This window comes from Notolepis coatsorum (genome assembly GCF_963971535.1).
Source record: "Notolepis coatsorum genome assembly, chromosome: 11".
NCBI lineage: Eukaryota > Metazoa > Chordata > Actinopteri > Aulopiformes > Paralepididae > Notolepis > Notolepis coatsorum.
The window spans coordinates 85,686,320-85,705,595 of NC_140175.1; the positions used below are offsets into that span (position 1 = coordinate 85,686,320).

At 42.9% G+C, this 19,276-nt stretch overlaps 1 protein-coding gene across 1 annotated transcript in view; it reads left to right on the forward strand.

Annotated features, from left to right (window-relative positions):
- Positions 1 to 19,276, forward strand: part of fbxw2 (F-box and WD repeat domain containing 2) — a 29,467-nt gene extending 10,191 nt beyond the window's left edge. Inside the window, exons 5-9 of the mRNA XM_084324549.1 lie at positions 2,127 to 2,321; positions 4,141 to 4,274; positions 7,750 to 7,836; positions 7,949 to 8,118; positions 17,646 to 19,276. Coding sequence (XP_084180675.1) covers positions 2,127 to 2,321; positions 4,141 to 4,274; positions 7,750 to 7,836; positions 7,949 to 8,118; positions 17,646 to 17,934 — 875 coding nt within the window. The 3' untranslated portion in view covers positions 17,935 to 19,276. The remainder of the gene's footprint in view (positions 1 to 2,126; positions 2,322 to 4,140; positions 4,275 to 7,749; positions 7,837 to 7,948; positions 8,119 to 17,645) is intronic.

The following is a 19,276-nucleotide window of genomic DNA, read 5'->3' on the forward strand; positions in this document are numbered from 1 at the left end:
GATACATACCCTGAACAGGAAAGAAACTATCCACTAAAACTGTCTATAGAAGGGAATTAAAGACATTTTAATGTGTAAATTCTACGGCATTCTTTGTAATTTAAATGAATGAGGGTTTATTTATTTAGTTTATGAATATAATGCTGTGACTTGGTTGTATGACTTATTATATAGTCTTGGTGGTTTGGTTCTTCTCTTAGGGGTGCTCCCTGCTGCAAGAGAAGTTAACGCATAATGACTTACACAGGAGATGAAGCATAATGGCAAACTGAACAGCAGGGAGCACTGTGAACGAATCCCCCATAGGGGATGTAACTTAGAGTACAACACTTGAGTAGTTGCATACAGTACAGAGTAGAACCAAAGTAGGTGGAGGCTGTGGTGGTGGAGGACGAGGCTGGGGTGGTGGTGATGGTAGTAGTGGTGGTGGAGGACGAGGCTGGGGTGATTGTAATAGTAGTGGTGGTGATGGTAGTAGTAGTGGTGGTGGAGGCTGTGGTGGTGGAGGACGCTGGAGTGGTGGTGGTGGAGCCTGGGGTGGTGGTGATGGTAGTAGTGGTGGTGGTGGTGGAGGAGGCTGGGGTGGTGATGGTAGTGGTGGTGGTGGTGGTGGAGGAGGAGGTGGCTGGGGTGGTGGAGGAGGAGGAGGCTGGGGTGGTGGTGATGGTAATAGTGGTGGTGGTGGTGGTGGTGGAGGAGGAGGAGGAGGAGGCTGGCGTGGTGGTGATTGTAGTAATGGTGGTGGTGGTGGAGGAGGAGTCTGGGGTGGTGGTGATGGTAGTAATGGTGGAGGAGGAGGCTGCTGTGATGGTGGTGGTGGAGGCTGGGGTGGTGGTGAAAACCTTACTTACAGGTACAACAGCAGCACTTGGTGAACAGAGTGTGTGTTAATGTGGAGGTCTTTAAATAGACCACCAAATCAGTGTAGCTCCACGCATGACTTAGTGTCCTGCCAGAACTCTCTTCACCCAATAATTGTCTGACTGAATCATTTGTCGATTTAAGATTTTTACGATCTTGCCCAAAGAATTGATTGAATTGATTTATTTGATCTGATTTGGACCAAACCTAATGGATAGGTAGTCGAAGGATACGGACCCACACTTTAAGTCGTTGCGGTCGTCGTTATCCAGCCTTCATCGCCTCCATGTTATCGAACCTCTGCGTTGTGTTTGTTTCATGGAGGCAATGGAATTTCGTACTCTCACGGCTTGGACACCTATCTCTTCTCCCTTTGTGCACTCGGAGCAAACATATGTTGAATCGTCCATTCATATCAAAAAGGATATTATTTACATAAACAAAGGTAACTTCTCATACAGAATTTAATCAGAAGTGAATTGAAAGAAAGTCTTTTAAAAGGTTTAAGAAAATAAACTAGATTAATAAACTAAACTAGATTAATAAACTAGATTAATAAATTCTATCTCTCTTGGTTGTGTGGACTAGCTCGCTCTCTCCTCGTGGCTCCCCTCCTCCAACCCTCCCACAGGAGGGCTGCCTTTTCCTCCCTGATGTTCTCTGTCTCACTGTCTAGACTCAACTGACTCTATCGGAAAAGCGCAAGCTTACAAGTCGCTCCCCGCCTCTCTCTCTCTCCCCCCCCCTGTCTGTTTGTCTGTCCAACCCCCCCCCCTCTGGCAACTGGCCCAATGAGTGATCTACAACTCTCCTTTCTTTGTGGTGTTATCTTAAGGAATGCTCCTTGAGCTCTGTGCAACTCGCTTCGTCTATCTCCGTGTCTGTCCCCTTTCAGTCGCGAGAAAACAATTGCCCGAAATGAGCAACCCAGAACTCCTTTTCTGTAATTTGTTATCTACCCGTCTCGTTGCCTAGGCGACTGCTGGAGCTCGTCACCCCTGACCCCAAAGGAACTACCTCTCTCTCCCCTTTCTGTCTACTGAGCGTGGTTTTATCTCTTTAAGGAATGTAGACACAACTAAGACCAGCCATATCTTTCAGTTGACGCAACATTATAATTACTCTCCTGAATCTACTGTTATTTTCCAGTATATTTCTGTCTTGAGGGCTTGTGTTTAGTGTTTTACCTATGCTCTCTGGCCTGACAGAATGCCACACAGTGAGGTTCCGTTCTACTTATTAAAATTCCCTGATTTCTTTTCCAGGGTCTGATGACCTTTCTGCCAAATTGTGGGATGTCCGCACCGGGCAGTGCATCTATGGCATTCAGACGCACACCTGCGCCACAGTGAAATTCGACGAGCAGAAGCTGGTGACTGGGTCCTTTGACAACACCATTGCATGCTGGGAGTGGAGCACGGGAGCTAAAATCCAACAGTTCCGTGGCCACACTGGTGCAGGTGGGTGCAGGCATTACACAGGGATTTATACTCGGACCGGGCTAATTTAAGACTGAAAGGTCACTTCTGGTTTTAGGGACATTTGGATTGTTTGATGCACAACGCTAGAGCTGGACCAATGTTTACCGTTCTCAAAACTCTCATGGCAGCTATTTTAATGGTAATTTGTGTTTTGTTCATGCTCTGTTGAAACGATACGCTTGGTGGTTAGTTGCTACTATAATCAGTTATTTTGGCAACTGATAGATCTAAAGACAAGCAAGTCTCGTAAGACACGTCAAGGTTCACTAATGAAAATGTAATGCGTTTTCAATTGTACACATCACTAGCCCCCCCCCCCTTTTTTTTAGCACACATTGCTACATTGCCATGCAATGGCAATGGCCGACACACATAGGAACACGCATGCATTTATTTTGGTCATCGATTCAATTCCTCTCTGCCCTTGACACATCGGCGTCATTCATGTTTGTAGTCCTATGAAAGAGGAGACCAGGGGCGTTTGATGGGCTTTCGGATTTCATAAAACTACACTCCCCAGCCCCTGTCAAACTTGCAGCCTGAACGTTATTGCCATAAAATAGAACGTAGTTTGTTTCTTTACCTTTCTGTGAACGTCTAGAAAAAAAACCTTCAGAACAAAAATGAACTGTACTTGCAGTAGATTTCATTCACAGTCTTTGCTGCCCTGTTATGAGCGCCTGGTGGTACTAAATCCAGATTGAACTCTGCCATTTGAAAGAGGAGATGTGGCCCAATCTATAGATGTATGACTTGACCATAATAAGGTCATTTATAGGCCTGATATTCTATATTCATATTTCAAATTGCATGTGTCCGGATGGCAAAATTCAGTACTCCATCTACAAAAAACCCTGTAAATCATCTGCCCTTTATTCATTTGCTTAGAGTTTTTGTACACTTGAGCTCAAGAAGGTGCTGAATGAGCTCAGTGGCAATTTCTCATGTCTGGTCAATGTTTTGCATTTAAAAGATGACATTTCTTTTTATATTCGCCTTTGGTTCATTACAATTTACTCAAGCATAGTAACGGACACAATATTTCGGACACTGGTGGGAATACATTCCCTGATGTCCCTAGATACCAAGAACATGCAAATGGACCTTGTAGAAGTGGAGCAATCTTCCATTTATTTGGGTATGTACTTTTAGGCAATTCTTCTGAAAATAGGGCTCGGGCTCAAGAGGTTAAAGGAACACGCCAACTTTTTAGGAAATTAGCTTATTTGCCATCTACCCTGGAGTTGGACAAGCAGATACATAGCCTTTTCTTCTCTGTGCTTGCATTCGGCTTAGGGAACATCCGCACCGTTAGCCTAGCTTAGCGTCATTCACTGGAAGTAGGTGTGCCAGTGTGGCCTAGTTCCCAACAGTCACGAAATACACTCCAAATACAACTCAAACGTTCCTGTAAACATGTTGTGACCCGTGTATTTACCACGTAAAAAAATTAAAAAAAACTAAAAAAAATTGTTTTCTAAGCAGATATATACTCTAAACTATTTGTTTTCGAACCACTGCTGCCTGAGCGCAGTGATTCCATCACTGCAAAAACCTTTTAACCCTTTCACTGCCGCACTACCAAACGGTTAACCATTTCACTGCGACAATACACAGAAGGTTAACCCGTTTACTGCCACACAACAGCAGGTTAACCCAACCGTCAGTAGTGTGATAGTAAAGGGTTAACCTTTTGTAGTGTGGCAGTGAAAGCGTTAATTGAATGAAAAAATTTAAAGCCAAATGAGAACATGGAAGTCTAGCTAATATGGAGTGTTAATGTGTCTCATGTTTGCAGTCTTCAGCGTGGACTATAACGATGACCTAGACGTGCTGGTGAGTGGCTCGGCAGACTTCTCTGTGAAGATATGGGCCCTGTCAGCCGGCGCCTGTCTGAACACGCTGACCGGACACACCGAGTGGGTCACCAAGGTAGGCGTCATCTCCTTTAGTGACTCTCTAAAGTTTAAACAATCGAGTGTCTTGATTATTGCAAACTGGGGCTTTATTATTCATATGTATTTGAATCATTGATTCGATTCTCAAGCCTAAAGGTGAGGATATAACCATGACGAAACAGAACTATAGACGTTTTGAAACTTTTGACGTTTCTTAAACAAGAGACCAACAGGGCATGGTGTCTTTAAGTTGTTTAGTTGTGATGTGTTCAGGCCTCCAGTGCAAACTCACCTCAACATCTAGCAGTTTGCGACGGCTCCAAGGTCCCTGTGTCTGCAATCTGTACAAATATCACGTGGCTCTGGTTAGGTCACGGTTGATCAGCTGGGAACTACGTTCAATCTGAAAATGGTGCGCACCCTTTTGCGAAGTTTTCCGCGTTGAACGGCGCGTTTCCTCAAATGGTGCTCAGTGGGCTTTGAGGTAAATTTTCTCTGGTTTGGTGGGCGTGTCAGAGGTGTTAACCAGTCGGCAGTGACCTGTATACAAACTAGGGCTGACCTTGAATAGTCGACTAATCGATCAAAAGACTGCCAACCTCTTAGTCGAATGAGAATTTTCTTTTTGTATCATTCTTTCCAAAATCAAAGAGGCATAACGCTAATGGTGCACATACCAGCGAGGCTAACTACCTAAGAAAACAGGCACAGAGGCACTGAAAGAGGATTTCACCCGTCTAATGAACACACTAGACAAATATCAAGATGTATCCATCAGTGGACCAATTGCATGCTTTCGCGGAGGACAAGAAGCCCAAAGTCGATTTTACAAATCCTTAGTCGGGGACAGGCCTAATACAAACCCTGCCGTATTAAAAAGGCAGTGCGCAACATTGGATCCAACTAAAGTCATTTACAAATGCGTCCGCTGCAGCTTGTTGTATGCAATAATGAGACTTGATGTCTATGTTTGTCGTATTTTATAGTAATGTCTTTTTAATAGAAAAGGTTGCAAAGAATGGCCATCTCGGCTGCCATAGTTGCAACACTTGCATAACAACAGGGTGTTTAGCGATCCACCGTGGCATTGGGGTGGATTCCTTGCATCTAACATTACCAAAAGGGCCACACAGCATTTCAAAGTATACCTTTTACCATCTAAATAGATGAGACGAGCGTACAATAAAACATATTTTATTGAACTTATTGCTAAATAATTAGAAGAATCCTTTCTCTGTTTTGGTCAAATAGCGCTCCACATATATCAGAAGAGCGTCTGGCTCTCTTAACACTATAGGGACCAGCCACGAGTTAACTCGGGCTTCGGTGCCATGCGTTGTGGACCAGAGCCACGAGTTAACTCGTGGCAAGTTGTTATTGTTTTATTCCATATTAATAACCGTATTAACGTCCCCGATCGACTCTGCAGATTTACCCGCATATTTGATTTCCGCAACATGCAATACCGGCCAGATCCGCTTAGGGGCGCCATCGCTCCACTGCAGTATCATTGAGGGCGAATGGGGGAAAAATGTTTTACTGTCTTTGGGCGTTTCATATGAGCCTGGGTCCCAGGCGAACATCCTGCACCGTGGATCACGGTTCGAAGCGCAGATTTCAGCCTGGAATAATGGGATTTATGATCAGCCAATGGACATATCGATCTACCAGATGCCGATGAATAATGGGGAAATGCTGCCGGCGATCACATGGGCTGACGGTAGGATACTATTCACCCAAATTACAGCCGGATTGGACATTGTTTTAAAACGCAAGTGATCGATCAGTGAATGTGGCTACTTGAACGCACACTGTATTGCTAATCAATAATACTAATCGGCGTCCCCCGCCGCCCCCATTTCATCCATAGATGCTCTGTAATAGTCCGGATGCTAAGCAGTTTGTTTTATTTCATTCGTATATATACAACAGAAAGGCCTTCGATATAACGTGACTAGCCTTTAGCCCTATAAATAGCTTTCCAGAAAAAAGACGAGACGAAAACTGCGATAAAGCTTATATTCACGACGCTATAAAATGACAACCAACCGATGGATTTTTATTTTCTTTAAGCCATTATGAAGGCACGGTTTATGCACTCAAGTGACAATGAGAATGGACAGATGGCAATACTATAAAGTATATATATAGCTATCCAAAAGTACATCGGTTTGTTGACAAACCCTGGTCGTCTAGAACCATATTACACTGCAAACCGTGGTCGTCAAAGTGTTAACACATTAATTGCCAATAACGAGTATACTTGAGTTGAGTGCCAACAACGAGTAAACTCGTTTTTATGATCGTTATTTCTTTTATTTGCTATTGGCATTCATAATTCATCCAGGAAGCCTGCGGGAGCCAGCTGGACCCTGTCTGATATTGCAATGCCTCAATACCGCCACCTGGTGGATTTCGGGCGAGTTACACTCTACTCTAAACCGGAAGTGGCGCTCGGTGCATCAGGGAAAAAGCTCTGCCAGATATAGCTTGTAACGTGGATCAATATACACACCTCGAGTGCATTGGATCGCTTTCGAGACGCAATAATCAATATGCTTTCGGCGTTTATTGCGTCATACAAATGGAAAATGGATCTAGCAGATCAACGTCATATGATTGGAATTTTTTCTTTTCTCCAGACGCATCAGCCAGAGGTAAGAGGAATCTAACGTTATTTCCAGCTCGATTGTCCATTTTTTTCATTGCAATCTGTCCGATCAACGTATGGTGTCTTACTAAAGAAAGCCGTTAGTGACAATCAAGGATCATAAACGATCATCAATATAGCGATCATATGCATTTGAATTTTTTTATATAGCGTGTATAGGAACGAAACGCCAATCGATAATGTATAATACGCGTTGGGGCATATAGCGCGTGTTCTAAGAATTACTGCTCTACACTCTAAAAATAATACTTATATTCTCGACGGTACTAACACGACAATGTATGAATGGAAAAATATAACGTTCCCACATCCGGAACGATGGATACCAGATGTTTAATGGGCCATAGTAATGTCGATATAGCTATAACATTTAAAAAGTTATAGCCCTGCAAAGAAGGTGAGCCACTCCATAGGGTTACAGCACTGGCAGAGAGTGGTAAAGATGGGCATACTGCATGGCACCCAATGTGTTAATAGTTGCCTTGTAATCATGCTGTGCCTGCAGCGTTGTGGAGTGACACAAAATGAAGCTCCTTGGTTCTTCTTGAGTATATTACAACATGGTGTTCTGGGCCTGTTCTGGACCTTAGCCAGAGGTTATTTTTCTCAAGTCTCATATTAAGTGAATTTGGTTTGTGACAAATTAGATGGGCATCTTAAAAATGGCTGGACTTGCCCTTCATAAATATAATTTTATATATACAAGTAAGATATTGTGTGGTGAACCACTGTTAAATAGACAATTAGCCGTTTACGATTCTGAAAACTAACCGTGAACTTGAACCATGAATGCAGTCTCTCAAACATGGATCTTGTCTACATATTTCTCCCATCATAGGTGATACTACAGAAGAGCGAAGTAGAGTCTATGGTGCATAGTCCTGGTGATTATATCCTGTTAAGTGCTGATAAATATGAAATCAAGGTAATGGTAACGCCTCATGCTTTTGTTTCTTCTACATAGTTTCCATGTATGGACTGTTGTACCTGAAAAGTCCACAAGGTGGAGTAAGTGCTTTTCCTCCTGCTACCTCCAGGTCTGGCCTTTAGGCAGAGAGATCAACTGCAAGTGTTTGAAGACACTGTCGGTGTCAGAAGACCGTAGCGTCAGCCTCCAGCCGCGCCTGCAGTTTGACGGACGCTACATCGTCTGCAGCTCTGACCTGGGTGTCTACCAGTGGGACTTTGCCAGCTTTGAGGTCCTCAGGTAAAACTGAGAACAAGACATGTAAACATTAAAAACACTGTTGGTGGCCTATCTATTTTATTTAGGATTTATTTTGGTGACCCCACACTTAATGTATCGTGTAATTTCAACGTGGAAATAAGGAATATCTGAGCTTCTACTCAGGCGAGATCTGTATTTATATTTTATTAAGGTATGTTGATGTGAAGGGGACAAGCTTTCTCAGCGCAGCATTACACAACACTGGGTACTCGTTCCGGACTGATATCCAGAACTTTGCCAGGGCCTGAACTTGACTGATCATTGAGCGCCTACTTGCTCAGACAGTGGACAGTGTGTCATGCGTAATGAACGGATCTTTGATCCTGTGGTCCAAATTGTCTGAGCTCTCTCCGAAATTATTCAATGAGCCCTTCTAGTAGCTACAGATGATGGGCTTAAATCTTTTTTTGCAACATTCTGTTCCTACATAAAGCCATCAAGCAGAGTAAATACCCCAAAATCTCCGCTGATTATCCTGGAGTGCCACAAATGGAGTTTCTTAATCCAGCTCTCCATTTTATTCGCAAGTCCAAACAGGTCTGTGTCCCGACCTTGTAGTCCCAGATTCAATGCATTGAGGCGGTCAAAGATGTCTGCTAGATATGCCAGCTGTGCCAGCCATTCATTATCCGCACATTTCTCTGCCAATGGGTTGTTTTTGTCTGCAAGGAAAATCTGCGCTTCTCAGAGTTCAAAAAGGCGATTTAATACTCTGCCTCGAGATAGCCACCTCACTTCAGTGTGGTATAGCAGCTGGTTATGCACAGAGCCCATTTCATCGCGGCCAACCAGCAACGCTTCTGACAACTAACCTATCCATTGCGAGTCCAGGTTACACACAAAAGACTAGACGTGGCCCCCTAGATGTCGCCCCACTGTCACCGACCCACGACCCCACTTTGGGTCGCGACCCGTAGTTTGATAACCCCTGCTTTAGAACAATGTCCTGAGCAAACTCAACATCTCTAGAACACTGTGTTGAGGGTTGTGTTGGTCACTGTGTTGAGGGTTGTACTGAGGGTTGTGTTGGTCACTGTGTTGGTCACTGTGTTGAGAGTTGTACTGAGGGTTGTGTTGGTCACTGTGTTGAGGGTTGTGTTGATCACTGTGTTGAGGGTTGTACTGAGGGTTGTGTTCAGAGTTGTTCCGATACCGATACCAGTATCGGAAATGCCGTCGATACTGCCTAAAATGCTGGTATCGGTATCGGCGAGTACCCTCTAATACCCTCCGATACCACGTAATTTATCAACAACACTGCGGTCTGTTGAGTGAGCATTATAAAACAAACGTGTGTTTAACCGACGTGAATTAAAGTGTCAATGCTGTTTGTCATTTTAACAGCAGATACTTTCTTAAAGGATAACTCCACTATTTTGGGAAATTAGCTTATTTAACATCTTCCCTGGAGTTAGACAAGAAGATGCATACCTTTTTTGTCTCTGTGCGTGCATTTTAGCTTTGGGAATAGATGCTCCGTTAGCATAGCTTAGCTTCATCACTGGAAGTGAGGCAGGACAGTAGCCTTACAGTGCCTTACAGTGTATTGCAAGGTCTGACATTGACCAAACTTGATATGCATGACCTTGGTGGGCTCTAGGTCAACTCCTGAAAAGGGGGTCAATGTCAGACCTTGCAATCAAAAGTTAGGGGCGCACTGAAATTATGGCAAGGGTTATTAGCCCCCTAACTTTTGATTGCAAAGTCTGACATTGACCCCCTTTTCAGGAGTTGACCTAGAGCCCACCAAGGTCATGCATATCAAGTTTGGTCAATGTCAGACCTTGCAATACACTGTAAGGCTACTGTCCTGCCTCACTTCCAGTGATGAAGCTAAGCTATGCTAACGGAGCATCTATTCCCAAAGCTAAAATGCACGCACAGAGACAAAAAAGGTATGCATCTTCTTGTCTAACTCCAGGGAAGATGTTAAATAAGCTAATTTCCCAAAATAGTGGAGTTATCCTTTAAATGCCATCCTCCCGACAGAGAGGTGTTGACGGGGAGCTCACTCAGATGGGTTCGCTTGGTGGTGTTATTAGCATTGAACAGCTAACCGAAAGCTAGCGTTAACTAACGTTAAAGGTTTAGCCATAACGTTACCTTGGCTGAAGTTGGGGCTATTCATAATCCAGCAATAATGGCTGCAGACCTGCAAGTACAGCAAGTTGGCAAAGGAGTATTCCAACATAAATCACATTTTCACCAGTAACGTTAGTCTTTCCATCTGCCGGTAGCTCATGCTAGCTAACCTAGCTCACGTTAGCGTCGTCACTGAACCACCTCGCGTACACAATTAATGACATGTTGCGGACAGCCATATCGGTGACAATGTTTAGCTTTTAGTGCCAAATGATAAGAGTCTGAGGCGGAGTCTCAAAAGAGAATGTTGAATATTTATTGTGCAAAAATCACAACAGAGCCTCTACTACTAACTGAACCGGAGCCTTCTGGTAGCAAGTGCAGCAACTACTCATTGATTAATGATACTAATACAAATCTATACAATCACCTGTTGTTGAATAAATACCATTACTTTCTAGTTATTACTAAAAAACAGTATATATAAAACAGTAGCTGTATATAATAATTTATATATATATTTTTTAAATTTTAATCTTTTTTAATGTATGCACTGGTATCGGATCAGTATCGGTATCGGCCGATACCCAAAGCTTAGGTATCGGAATCGGATCGGAAAGGAAAAAATGGTACTATCGGATAGGGCTGGGCGATATGACGATATTATATAAATATCGGGTACAGTTCATTAACAATACACTTTTTAAACGTATCGCGGATATCGTGATGTTTTGCCCTCGCGTTAGAGGCCGCCGCGGCTGAGATGAGACTTACAAGCGCAGTGCTAAATGCTTTCCTCTCTCTCGCCTCTCCCTCTTGCAGAAAAAAAAAGTCAGTCACACACACACTTGCCAAAATTACGTCATCTACACGCACATACACGCACGCAAGCGCACACACCTAGCCAGAGAGGCGGTGGTGGCTCGGTGCTAGGGATGCCCCCTGAAACCCAGGAGTAAACTCCGGCGTTAACGGTACTGCTATCTGTAAGTTAGTTTATGAGCGGATTAGCTACGGAGCTAACAGAGTGTACCATGCATCTGCGACGCAACAGTGGCAGCAACAGTGGACACGGAGTAATGTTAACGTTATGTGGAGTTCATACTACACTACACGTATGAACTCGACATAACGTTAACGTTACTCCGTTTCCATGAAGTGTTTAATTAGCAGCAATCTGTTGTTGAAAATGTAACGTTAACCGGAAAACCGGAAATGGAATGAGAGGACAGGAAGCCGTCATGAAGTGGGCTTCTGGCCCTTGTAGTCATATATATTGTAGTCTTTTAGTCTTATTAACTAAAATTTTAACAAAATAAAAAGCAGCAGCACTATTGGATAACTGAGTCATGTTTGCTATGTATTTCTTTCTTTAGGGGAGTAGGACATTTGTTTCACAGTTTTAGCATGATGTTTTATAGATGGCTAGGTTAAACACAGGTTTTTGTTTTTAAGGGGGGGGGTTTGATTTGATTGAAGTTTATTTCAAGTATGCAACACAACAAACAAACATCAAGTACAGATATAGCCTTAAGCCGTTCAAATAATAAATGTATACATACATGTAAATAAATAAATAGTTACAATATGTAATCTAATCATCTAAATCTAATCTAATATATAATATAAAAAAACGAAAGGCTAAAATGCTAAATATATAATCTAAGAATCCAATAATCTAAATCTAATATATAATATAAAAATGCTAAATGCATGAGTCTTTTGTCTTTAATGTTCGCTTGCAAACTCAAATACTGTCTTGGTAAGCCTCATAATGAATTGTTTGGGTAAAAAAGGAAAAACATTGTGATGTGTATCGTGTATCGCCGAAAGGTCAGAAAATATCGTGATATCATATTTAGGCCATATCGCCCAGCCCTACTATCGGAACATCTCTAGTTGTGTTGATCACTGTGTTGAGGGTTGTGTTGATCACTGTGTTGAGGGTTAGGGTTGTGTTGGTCACTGTGTTGAGGGTTGTACTGAGGGTTGTGTTGATCACTGTACTGAGGGTTGTGTTGATCACTGTGTTGAGGGTTGTACTGTGCTGAGGGTTGTAGGGGTGGACGGTAGGGCTGGGCGATATGGCCAAAAACGTTATCGCGATACAATTATAAAATTATTTTCATATCACTATCGATAATTATCGTCGATATAATTTCTAGGGATGCACGATAATTATCGGGCCGATATCAGCAATTATGACGTCATCCCGATAAACCCGATAACGTTATTGATAGCTCCGATAATATATAATAAATTTTTTTGGTTAAAAGAAATCCGGTGTGGGTGGATTTGGATGAAGGGCGCTTGTTTTTATTATAGCCTCCTCCCGTTTTGCCAGTACTGTGGTACGACTGACAGTGTGTGGTTTAGGAACAGGGAGTTTTTCACAAATCCAGCGCTCCCTTTCTTGGCTGTGACGTAGTCACGTTACATTCGGAGGCAGACAGTCGATCTGCCAATTACGTCCCACCGCTTGCACCCACCTCTTCTTCTTACCACCAATCGGAAGCTCTCGTTCGTTTATTTACCTCCGGATTGTCGGCCATTATTCTACTCGGAGCTCAGGCTAATAACGTTAGCTCCCCGCCAGCCACATTGACAAGTACCAGCGCTTATACATTACTGGCAAATGTCTTGTTGCACTTGTGGCAACGAGCGTTGTCAGCATCGACTTTAGTAAAATAGACCCAGACTTTTGAACGTTTCGTTCTGTCCGCCATGATGAGAGCAGAGCTGTCTGTACTCTGCAGCACCCGCGTGTGTGTGTGTGTGTGTGTGTGTGTGTGAGACAAGAGTGCACAGCCCGCTCCTCGCGCAGGCAGAGACACTGAGGCAGGAGAGATATAGAAAACGGCCAACAAGATTAGTTTGCGACGTTTGAATTCCTCAAAAAAAACTCCATAATTTCTCTAGTACCGATAGCAGTACCGATACAAAATACAATAAATACAATAAATACAAAAAAAAAAAAAAAGGAAAATTGATAAAAAAAATAAATATATATATATATATATATATACATTTAAAAAAAAATATATAATACAATAAATATCGGCTTGAGGAGCATAAAGTTATCGGTGTCAAAAAATCTATATCGTGCATCCCTAATAATTTCTGTCAAGTTTAATTAACTTCTTATGCCCGGCGCCGACGGACGGGCTATTAATAGACTCACTTGTTTTGCTGCTCCGAATGTCTCGAGTTGATGTCGTCATCAGTCCGCGCACGTTCTTCTACGCACCAGTGCATAGATTATTATATTCCACCAGGGGGCAACCTACCGCCACTGGATCATATGCATTATAAGAATGGAACTAACAGTTAGCCAGAGCAAGCGGTGTATCCCACGACAATGTACTAACTATCACCATAAAATACTCCGTTCCGCCCCAATACATTGCAACGACGTCCACCGCATACCCCACACTACTCTAACGGTGGCCTCAGAATTCACGCCACACACCCACTCCGCACGTAAACTATAAAATAGCGGCGTGCAAGCTAATGATCCTAGCCAGCCTTGTTTCCAATGTACTAACTATCACCCTAAAATACTCCGTTCCGCCCCAATACATTGCAACAATGTCCACCGCATACCCCACACTACTCTAACGGTGGCCTCAGAATTCACGCCACACACCCACTCCGCACGTAAACTATAAAATAGCGCCGTGCAAGCTAATGATCCTAGCCAGCCTTGTTTACTACCCAGACTCCCAGAGGTGCACCGCGGGTCTCCTTCGCTGTCGCCATCTCCTTCACTGATTGGTTGTTAGTGAGTGTGCTCATATCCAAGCTTGGAAAATCGATATCGAAACTTTGCGACCACGTTTCATGTTTATTTCGGGGAAATAATTTATTGCGATAGTTATCGTTATCGTTTTATTGCCCAGCCCTAGTGGACGGTATAAACGGTATACGGTATAAACTGTATGAATTTGCGCTACGGTATAGATTTTGACTATTACCTTGTGACCGGTAGAGCAACTCTAAAGTAGCAATGACGTAACCACAGTGTGGAGGGAGGGGGCTGCTAAGTGGAGCTAACGTTAGCTTGCTGAGGCAGGGCTCTACAGTGTGATTATTTCATTCGCAAAATAGATATGTGCGAACTGGACAAATTATTTAGGAGCAGAGGCTTTGCGTAGTGGGCGTGTCAACGCGCAATTGTCATTTCATAATAGACACGAACAGAGCAGACCTTCAATTCTAGAAGCGAACTAGCTCTTCAGCCCTGCGTTGCACACAGCTGTGTGACAACTTCTCTTGCGAGTCGCACAGTTTCTATGTGTAATGTAAACTCTGCGACGGGTCCAATCGTCTAACATGCTTTGCATCCTCGCTATTCTGGAATGCCCACATCGCGCTAAAACCTTATGTAATGTTAACTGTTGATGTAGCCTTCAGAAAACTAACGTTAGCTAGCTCCTAGCAGCCTGTTGATGTAGATTCAGCAAGCCAATGTTAGCTCCACTCTAGCAGCAGCCCCCTCCCTCTTTCTCACTCTCTCTCTCACTCTGTCTCCCCCATCCCCCTCTCTCTCTCTGCTAACAATCCTGATTCGATTCTTAAACCTATTTCATTAAAAAGGAAGATATTGATTGCCATTAGCTATAGTATAGCTCAGCAGCTGTAACAGAATAATTTTATTTTTGATTATTTACGTTTTAAGTTAAACGACAAAAAAAGCCAGCGGTGGACCGACATAACAAACGCTGTCACTGTTTACTTGTGTAATGACATGGTTCCTTTTCAAACTGTCGATAGAAAGGGCTTTAAAGACATGGTCAAAGCACTGGATCCAAGATACGCGTTACGTTACCTGCCTGCAGACACTTGAGAAAAGGTTTTGCATTTTTCTATTGCAGTTTTGCACAATAAATGTTCTTAAAATACCTCTGTACTATGTGAAATATGTCCTAGTAATACAAGAGTACAGTAATAGCTGCCATACCAGTGTTTTACCCCTTCAGAAGCATTTATATAGACATTTTAAGATAAGTTAATATACCGTGATATATACCGTTACCGTCTATGCTTCAAATTATACCGTGATATAAATTTTAGACCATACCGTCCAGCCCTAGGTTGTACTGAGGGTTGTGTTGATCACTGTGTTGAGGGTTGTACTGTGCTGAGGGTTGTGCTGAACTTTCCAGAGATCAGGTCATTACTGCAGTGATATGAACCTAACAATATGTGACTTGCAGCCAATCACATGTTATCAGTTCAGTTGGGAGCTGAACGTTTTGACTCGGACTATAATAACCCTGCAGCACTAAGACTTGAAAATGTTTAGACGCATTGAGATGCTCACAGTCAATAAACCACATGTCTCTTCAGAGTCAGAGATTGTATTTGCCATGTATGGATGAATCCACATTGGAATACAGGTACAGAGCAATACTGTGTGTCTACAACTAAAACCAATACAGGAACAGTGCAGAAACGGTACAAAAAAACATGAACAGTATGAAAAAACACAGTATATAAAAGGATAAATGCTAAGGTTAAGATCAACATCCCCTAAAGTGCATATCATAGTAAAGTGCATAATGCATAGAGGCACATGGACAGTAAAAGTGCATATAATCAAAGTGCGTAATGCACAGACACACAAAACGGCACTTCCACAACCTGACTAGTAACGCACCAAATAAAAAAAATGAAATAACATGCAAATCTAGCCTTTGGTCTGAGTTATTCAGGCTGCGCACAGCACTGGGGAAGAAACTCTTCGTAAACCGGGAGGATAGAGCGGTAGCGTCTGCCCGAGGGGAGGGGGACAAAAAGGCCTGCGGCTGGGTGACCAGAGGGGTCGTTGATAATGCCAGAGGCACGGGAAAGCAGCCTGGCACCATAGTTCTCTTCTAGAGCTGGCAGGCTAACCCTGTTTGTCTTGAGTGCGAGATGCTCAAGACAGATTTCTTCTCCTGATCTGTAATGTTACCAAACCATACAGGAGGAAGTGAGAGCGCTCTCAATCACACAGCGATAGAAGTTGTGTAGAATCCCCCTGTTATTAGTGAACTCTTTCAGTTCCCTAAGAAAGAAAAGACATTGCTGGGACTTTTTAACAGTGGTGCTGGTATTGGAGTGCCAGCTCAGGTAATTTGAAATAGTGACCCCAAGAAATGTAAAACTGCTCAAATCTCCACCTCTGAGCCATTTATGGTAATGGGGAGATGGGATACCTTAAGCATATTAAAAGCAGAGCTATAATCGATAAAAAGCATTCTAACATAGGAGTTTCTCTTATCTAGGTGTTCATACACAGAATTAAGAGCTAAGGAAATAGCATCATCCATCATCTACTGATCTATTTTTCCTGTAGGCAAACTTGCCAGGGATCAAGACGGGTAGTAATCTGACTTTTTATATAATTCAGCACTAGCCGCTCTAAACATTTCATTAAAACGTAGGTTAGAGCAATAGGTCTGTAGTCATTAAGACAAGTCACAGGTAATTTCTTAGGAACCGGAATGATAGTATATTCCTTGAAGCTCCTTGGAACAAGGCGGCGCTCCAGTGACATATTGAAAAGGTCTGTGAGCACAGGAGCAAGCTGCTCAGAGCAGAGTGACGGCCCTGGGAGGAATTCCATCCGGGCCAGTGGCTTTCCTAGCCTTGGCACTGGACAGGACCTTGCGCACCTCATGTTCTGTGACAGTCAGCCCAGACAAGTCACTGGAGTTGGAAGGAATAAAAACAGGACGCTCTGTGTTACTAGTAAAAGTTATTCAGTCTACTGGGGAGTGATACAGTAGGTCTATTAGCAGCTGACAAGGAGAGATTTGTGTTCAATCACAAAGCACTTAATAGAGCAATTGGTGGTTCATTCATTTTCTGCTTGTTAGGAATGTGTAAGCTATTAGACCTGCAGCTATTTATCCAGCAGACTAGACTTAAATCGCATGCAAACACTGTGATGGATTGGCTGAAATAATCAGCGGACTAGAGTCCACTAGTGTACAATACAGGTGTAGCTCAATAAATTAGAATATCGTGGAAAAGTTATTTTATTTCAGTAATTCAATTCAAAAAGAGAAACTCTCATAGATTATAGATTGATTACACACAAAGTGAAATATTTCAAGCCTTTATTTGTTTTAATTTAGATGATTATGGCTTACAGCTCATGAAAGCCCAAAATTCAGTATCTCAGAAAGTTTGAATATTACATAAGACTATATATATATAATATTTCTAAATGTCAGCCTTCTGAATAGTATGTTCATATATGTTCACTCAGTACTTGGTTGGGGCTCCTTTTGCACAAATTACTGCATCAATGCAGTGAAATATATTGACATTTCCACGATATTCAAATGTATTGAGCTGCACCTGTATATATTATTTTACATGCTTCATATCGTTCATATCTTTTATAAATCACTGTCATCTCTTGGCTTTTCCAGGGTAATCAAAATGCAGGACCCAGCAAACCTCTCCCTGCTTAGTTTCGGCGAGGTGTTCGCCCTCCTTTTCGACAACCACTTCCTCTACGTGATGGACCTGAGGACAGAGGCTATATCGGGTCGCTGGCCTCTGCCCGCCTACAGGAAGTCCAAACGTGGCTCCAGCTTCCTGGCCGGCGTAACCTGCTGGCTCAACGGTCTGGACGGGGGGAATGACTCTGGACTCGTATTTGCCACGAGCATGCCCGACCATAGCATTCACTTAGTTCTGTGGAAGGAGAATGGATAAAACAGAGATATGAGCTACGCCGCAAACCTACACCGCTAGGTTATGAACAGCCATTTCCACAGGTGCTCTGGAATATATGAAAACCCACAGCCAAGTTAGGTAATGCATGGACCAAAGTGTTTCTGTTTGTTTGCCCCGCCCTTCCCCCCCACAACCATGTCTTTCTAGGTTCATCCTCCTCCACACACAGCCATGTTATTTGCTATGAGCAAGGAGTTGAAATGGAAGGCATGGCCAACGGAACTACTGTTGTACATCTACACTGGGGATGAAGCTCTACCTGGTGCCCAGAGTAGCACTTGTTTCTGATTGCTTGCAGGAAACCTGGAAACTTCTTGTTGGTCTTCTAAAGCTCGGTTTTTACTTCTGTGGAAATGGTGTTGCACAGAGGCGGTCTGTAGAGAGGGCTCGCAGAGATGGTCCACAGACACGCCACAAGCCTCCCTGAGAAATGCAAACGATGCGCCACGCGACGCAAAGCACGGTTGGGCCTCGCAGCACTGAAGGAGTTACGGTGACTTGCACGCTGCTGAATGAAGACTGGAGCCCAAACGGTCGTCCACAACAATGAGAACTTGTCACAAGAAAGGGTACACGTGTAGAAATCCCCAAGTAATGCAATCAGTAGTTGTTTTCTTTTTTTTTATTGAAAGAGAAAAAAAAAAAGGCTAAGAAGGTTAAGGTTGCCTTAAAACACAATACTTCCTATGGCACTGTGGCTTCAGACCATCCCCATGGAAGCCATATGTTGAAATGCTAAGTGGTTTGGTGCACTGTTTGTACCATGTGACACATTGGACACATTGTAAGGAGATTTCACGTGACTCCATTGTTTTGGTAAATGCTTTTCTTAGAGGGGTTGTTTGTTTTAAACGTCAACTTGAGAAATGTAGTGATGTGCCTTTTCATTTGATTTGACGATTCAAACCTAGAATCCTTGGATGACCACGGCACATTGCAAGATGAAGATAACTGCGTTGTGTGTTTTTATTTGATTTTCTTATTTGATTTTTTTTTAATCCTTCACTTACCATTGTGGTAGTTTTCACAGACATGGTCTGTTGACCAGTGGGTGATGCCTGGTCCAGGGGGGAATTTCGTGGAAGTATGACTAGAAAATTACCCAGATAACTTTGAAAAAAGATATTTAATTATATCTTGTTGTATTGGACTTATATCTGTGAAACTAAAAGTTAATAGTTTTGGTATGTGATTTCAATCATACAGTGGGGAATTTCACCCCCTGCTGATTATGTGAGTTTGCCCCCTTACAAAGAAATGAACGGTCTACAATTGTCATGGTAGGTTCATCTTAACAGTGAGAAACAGAATATTAAAAGAA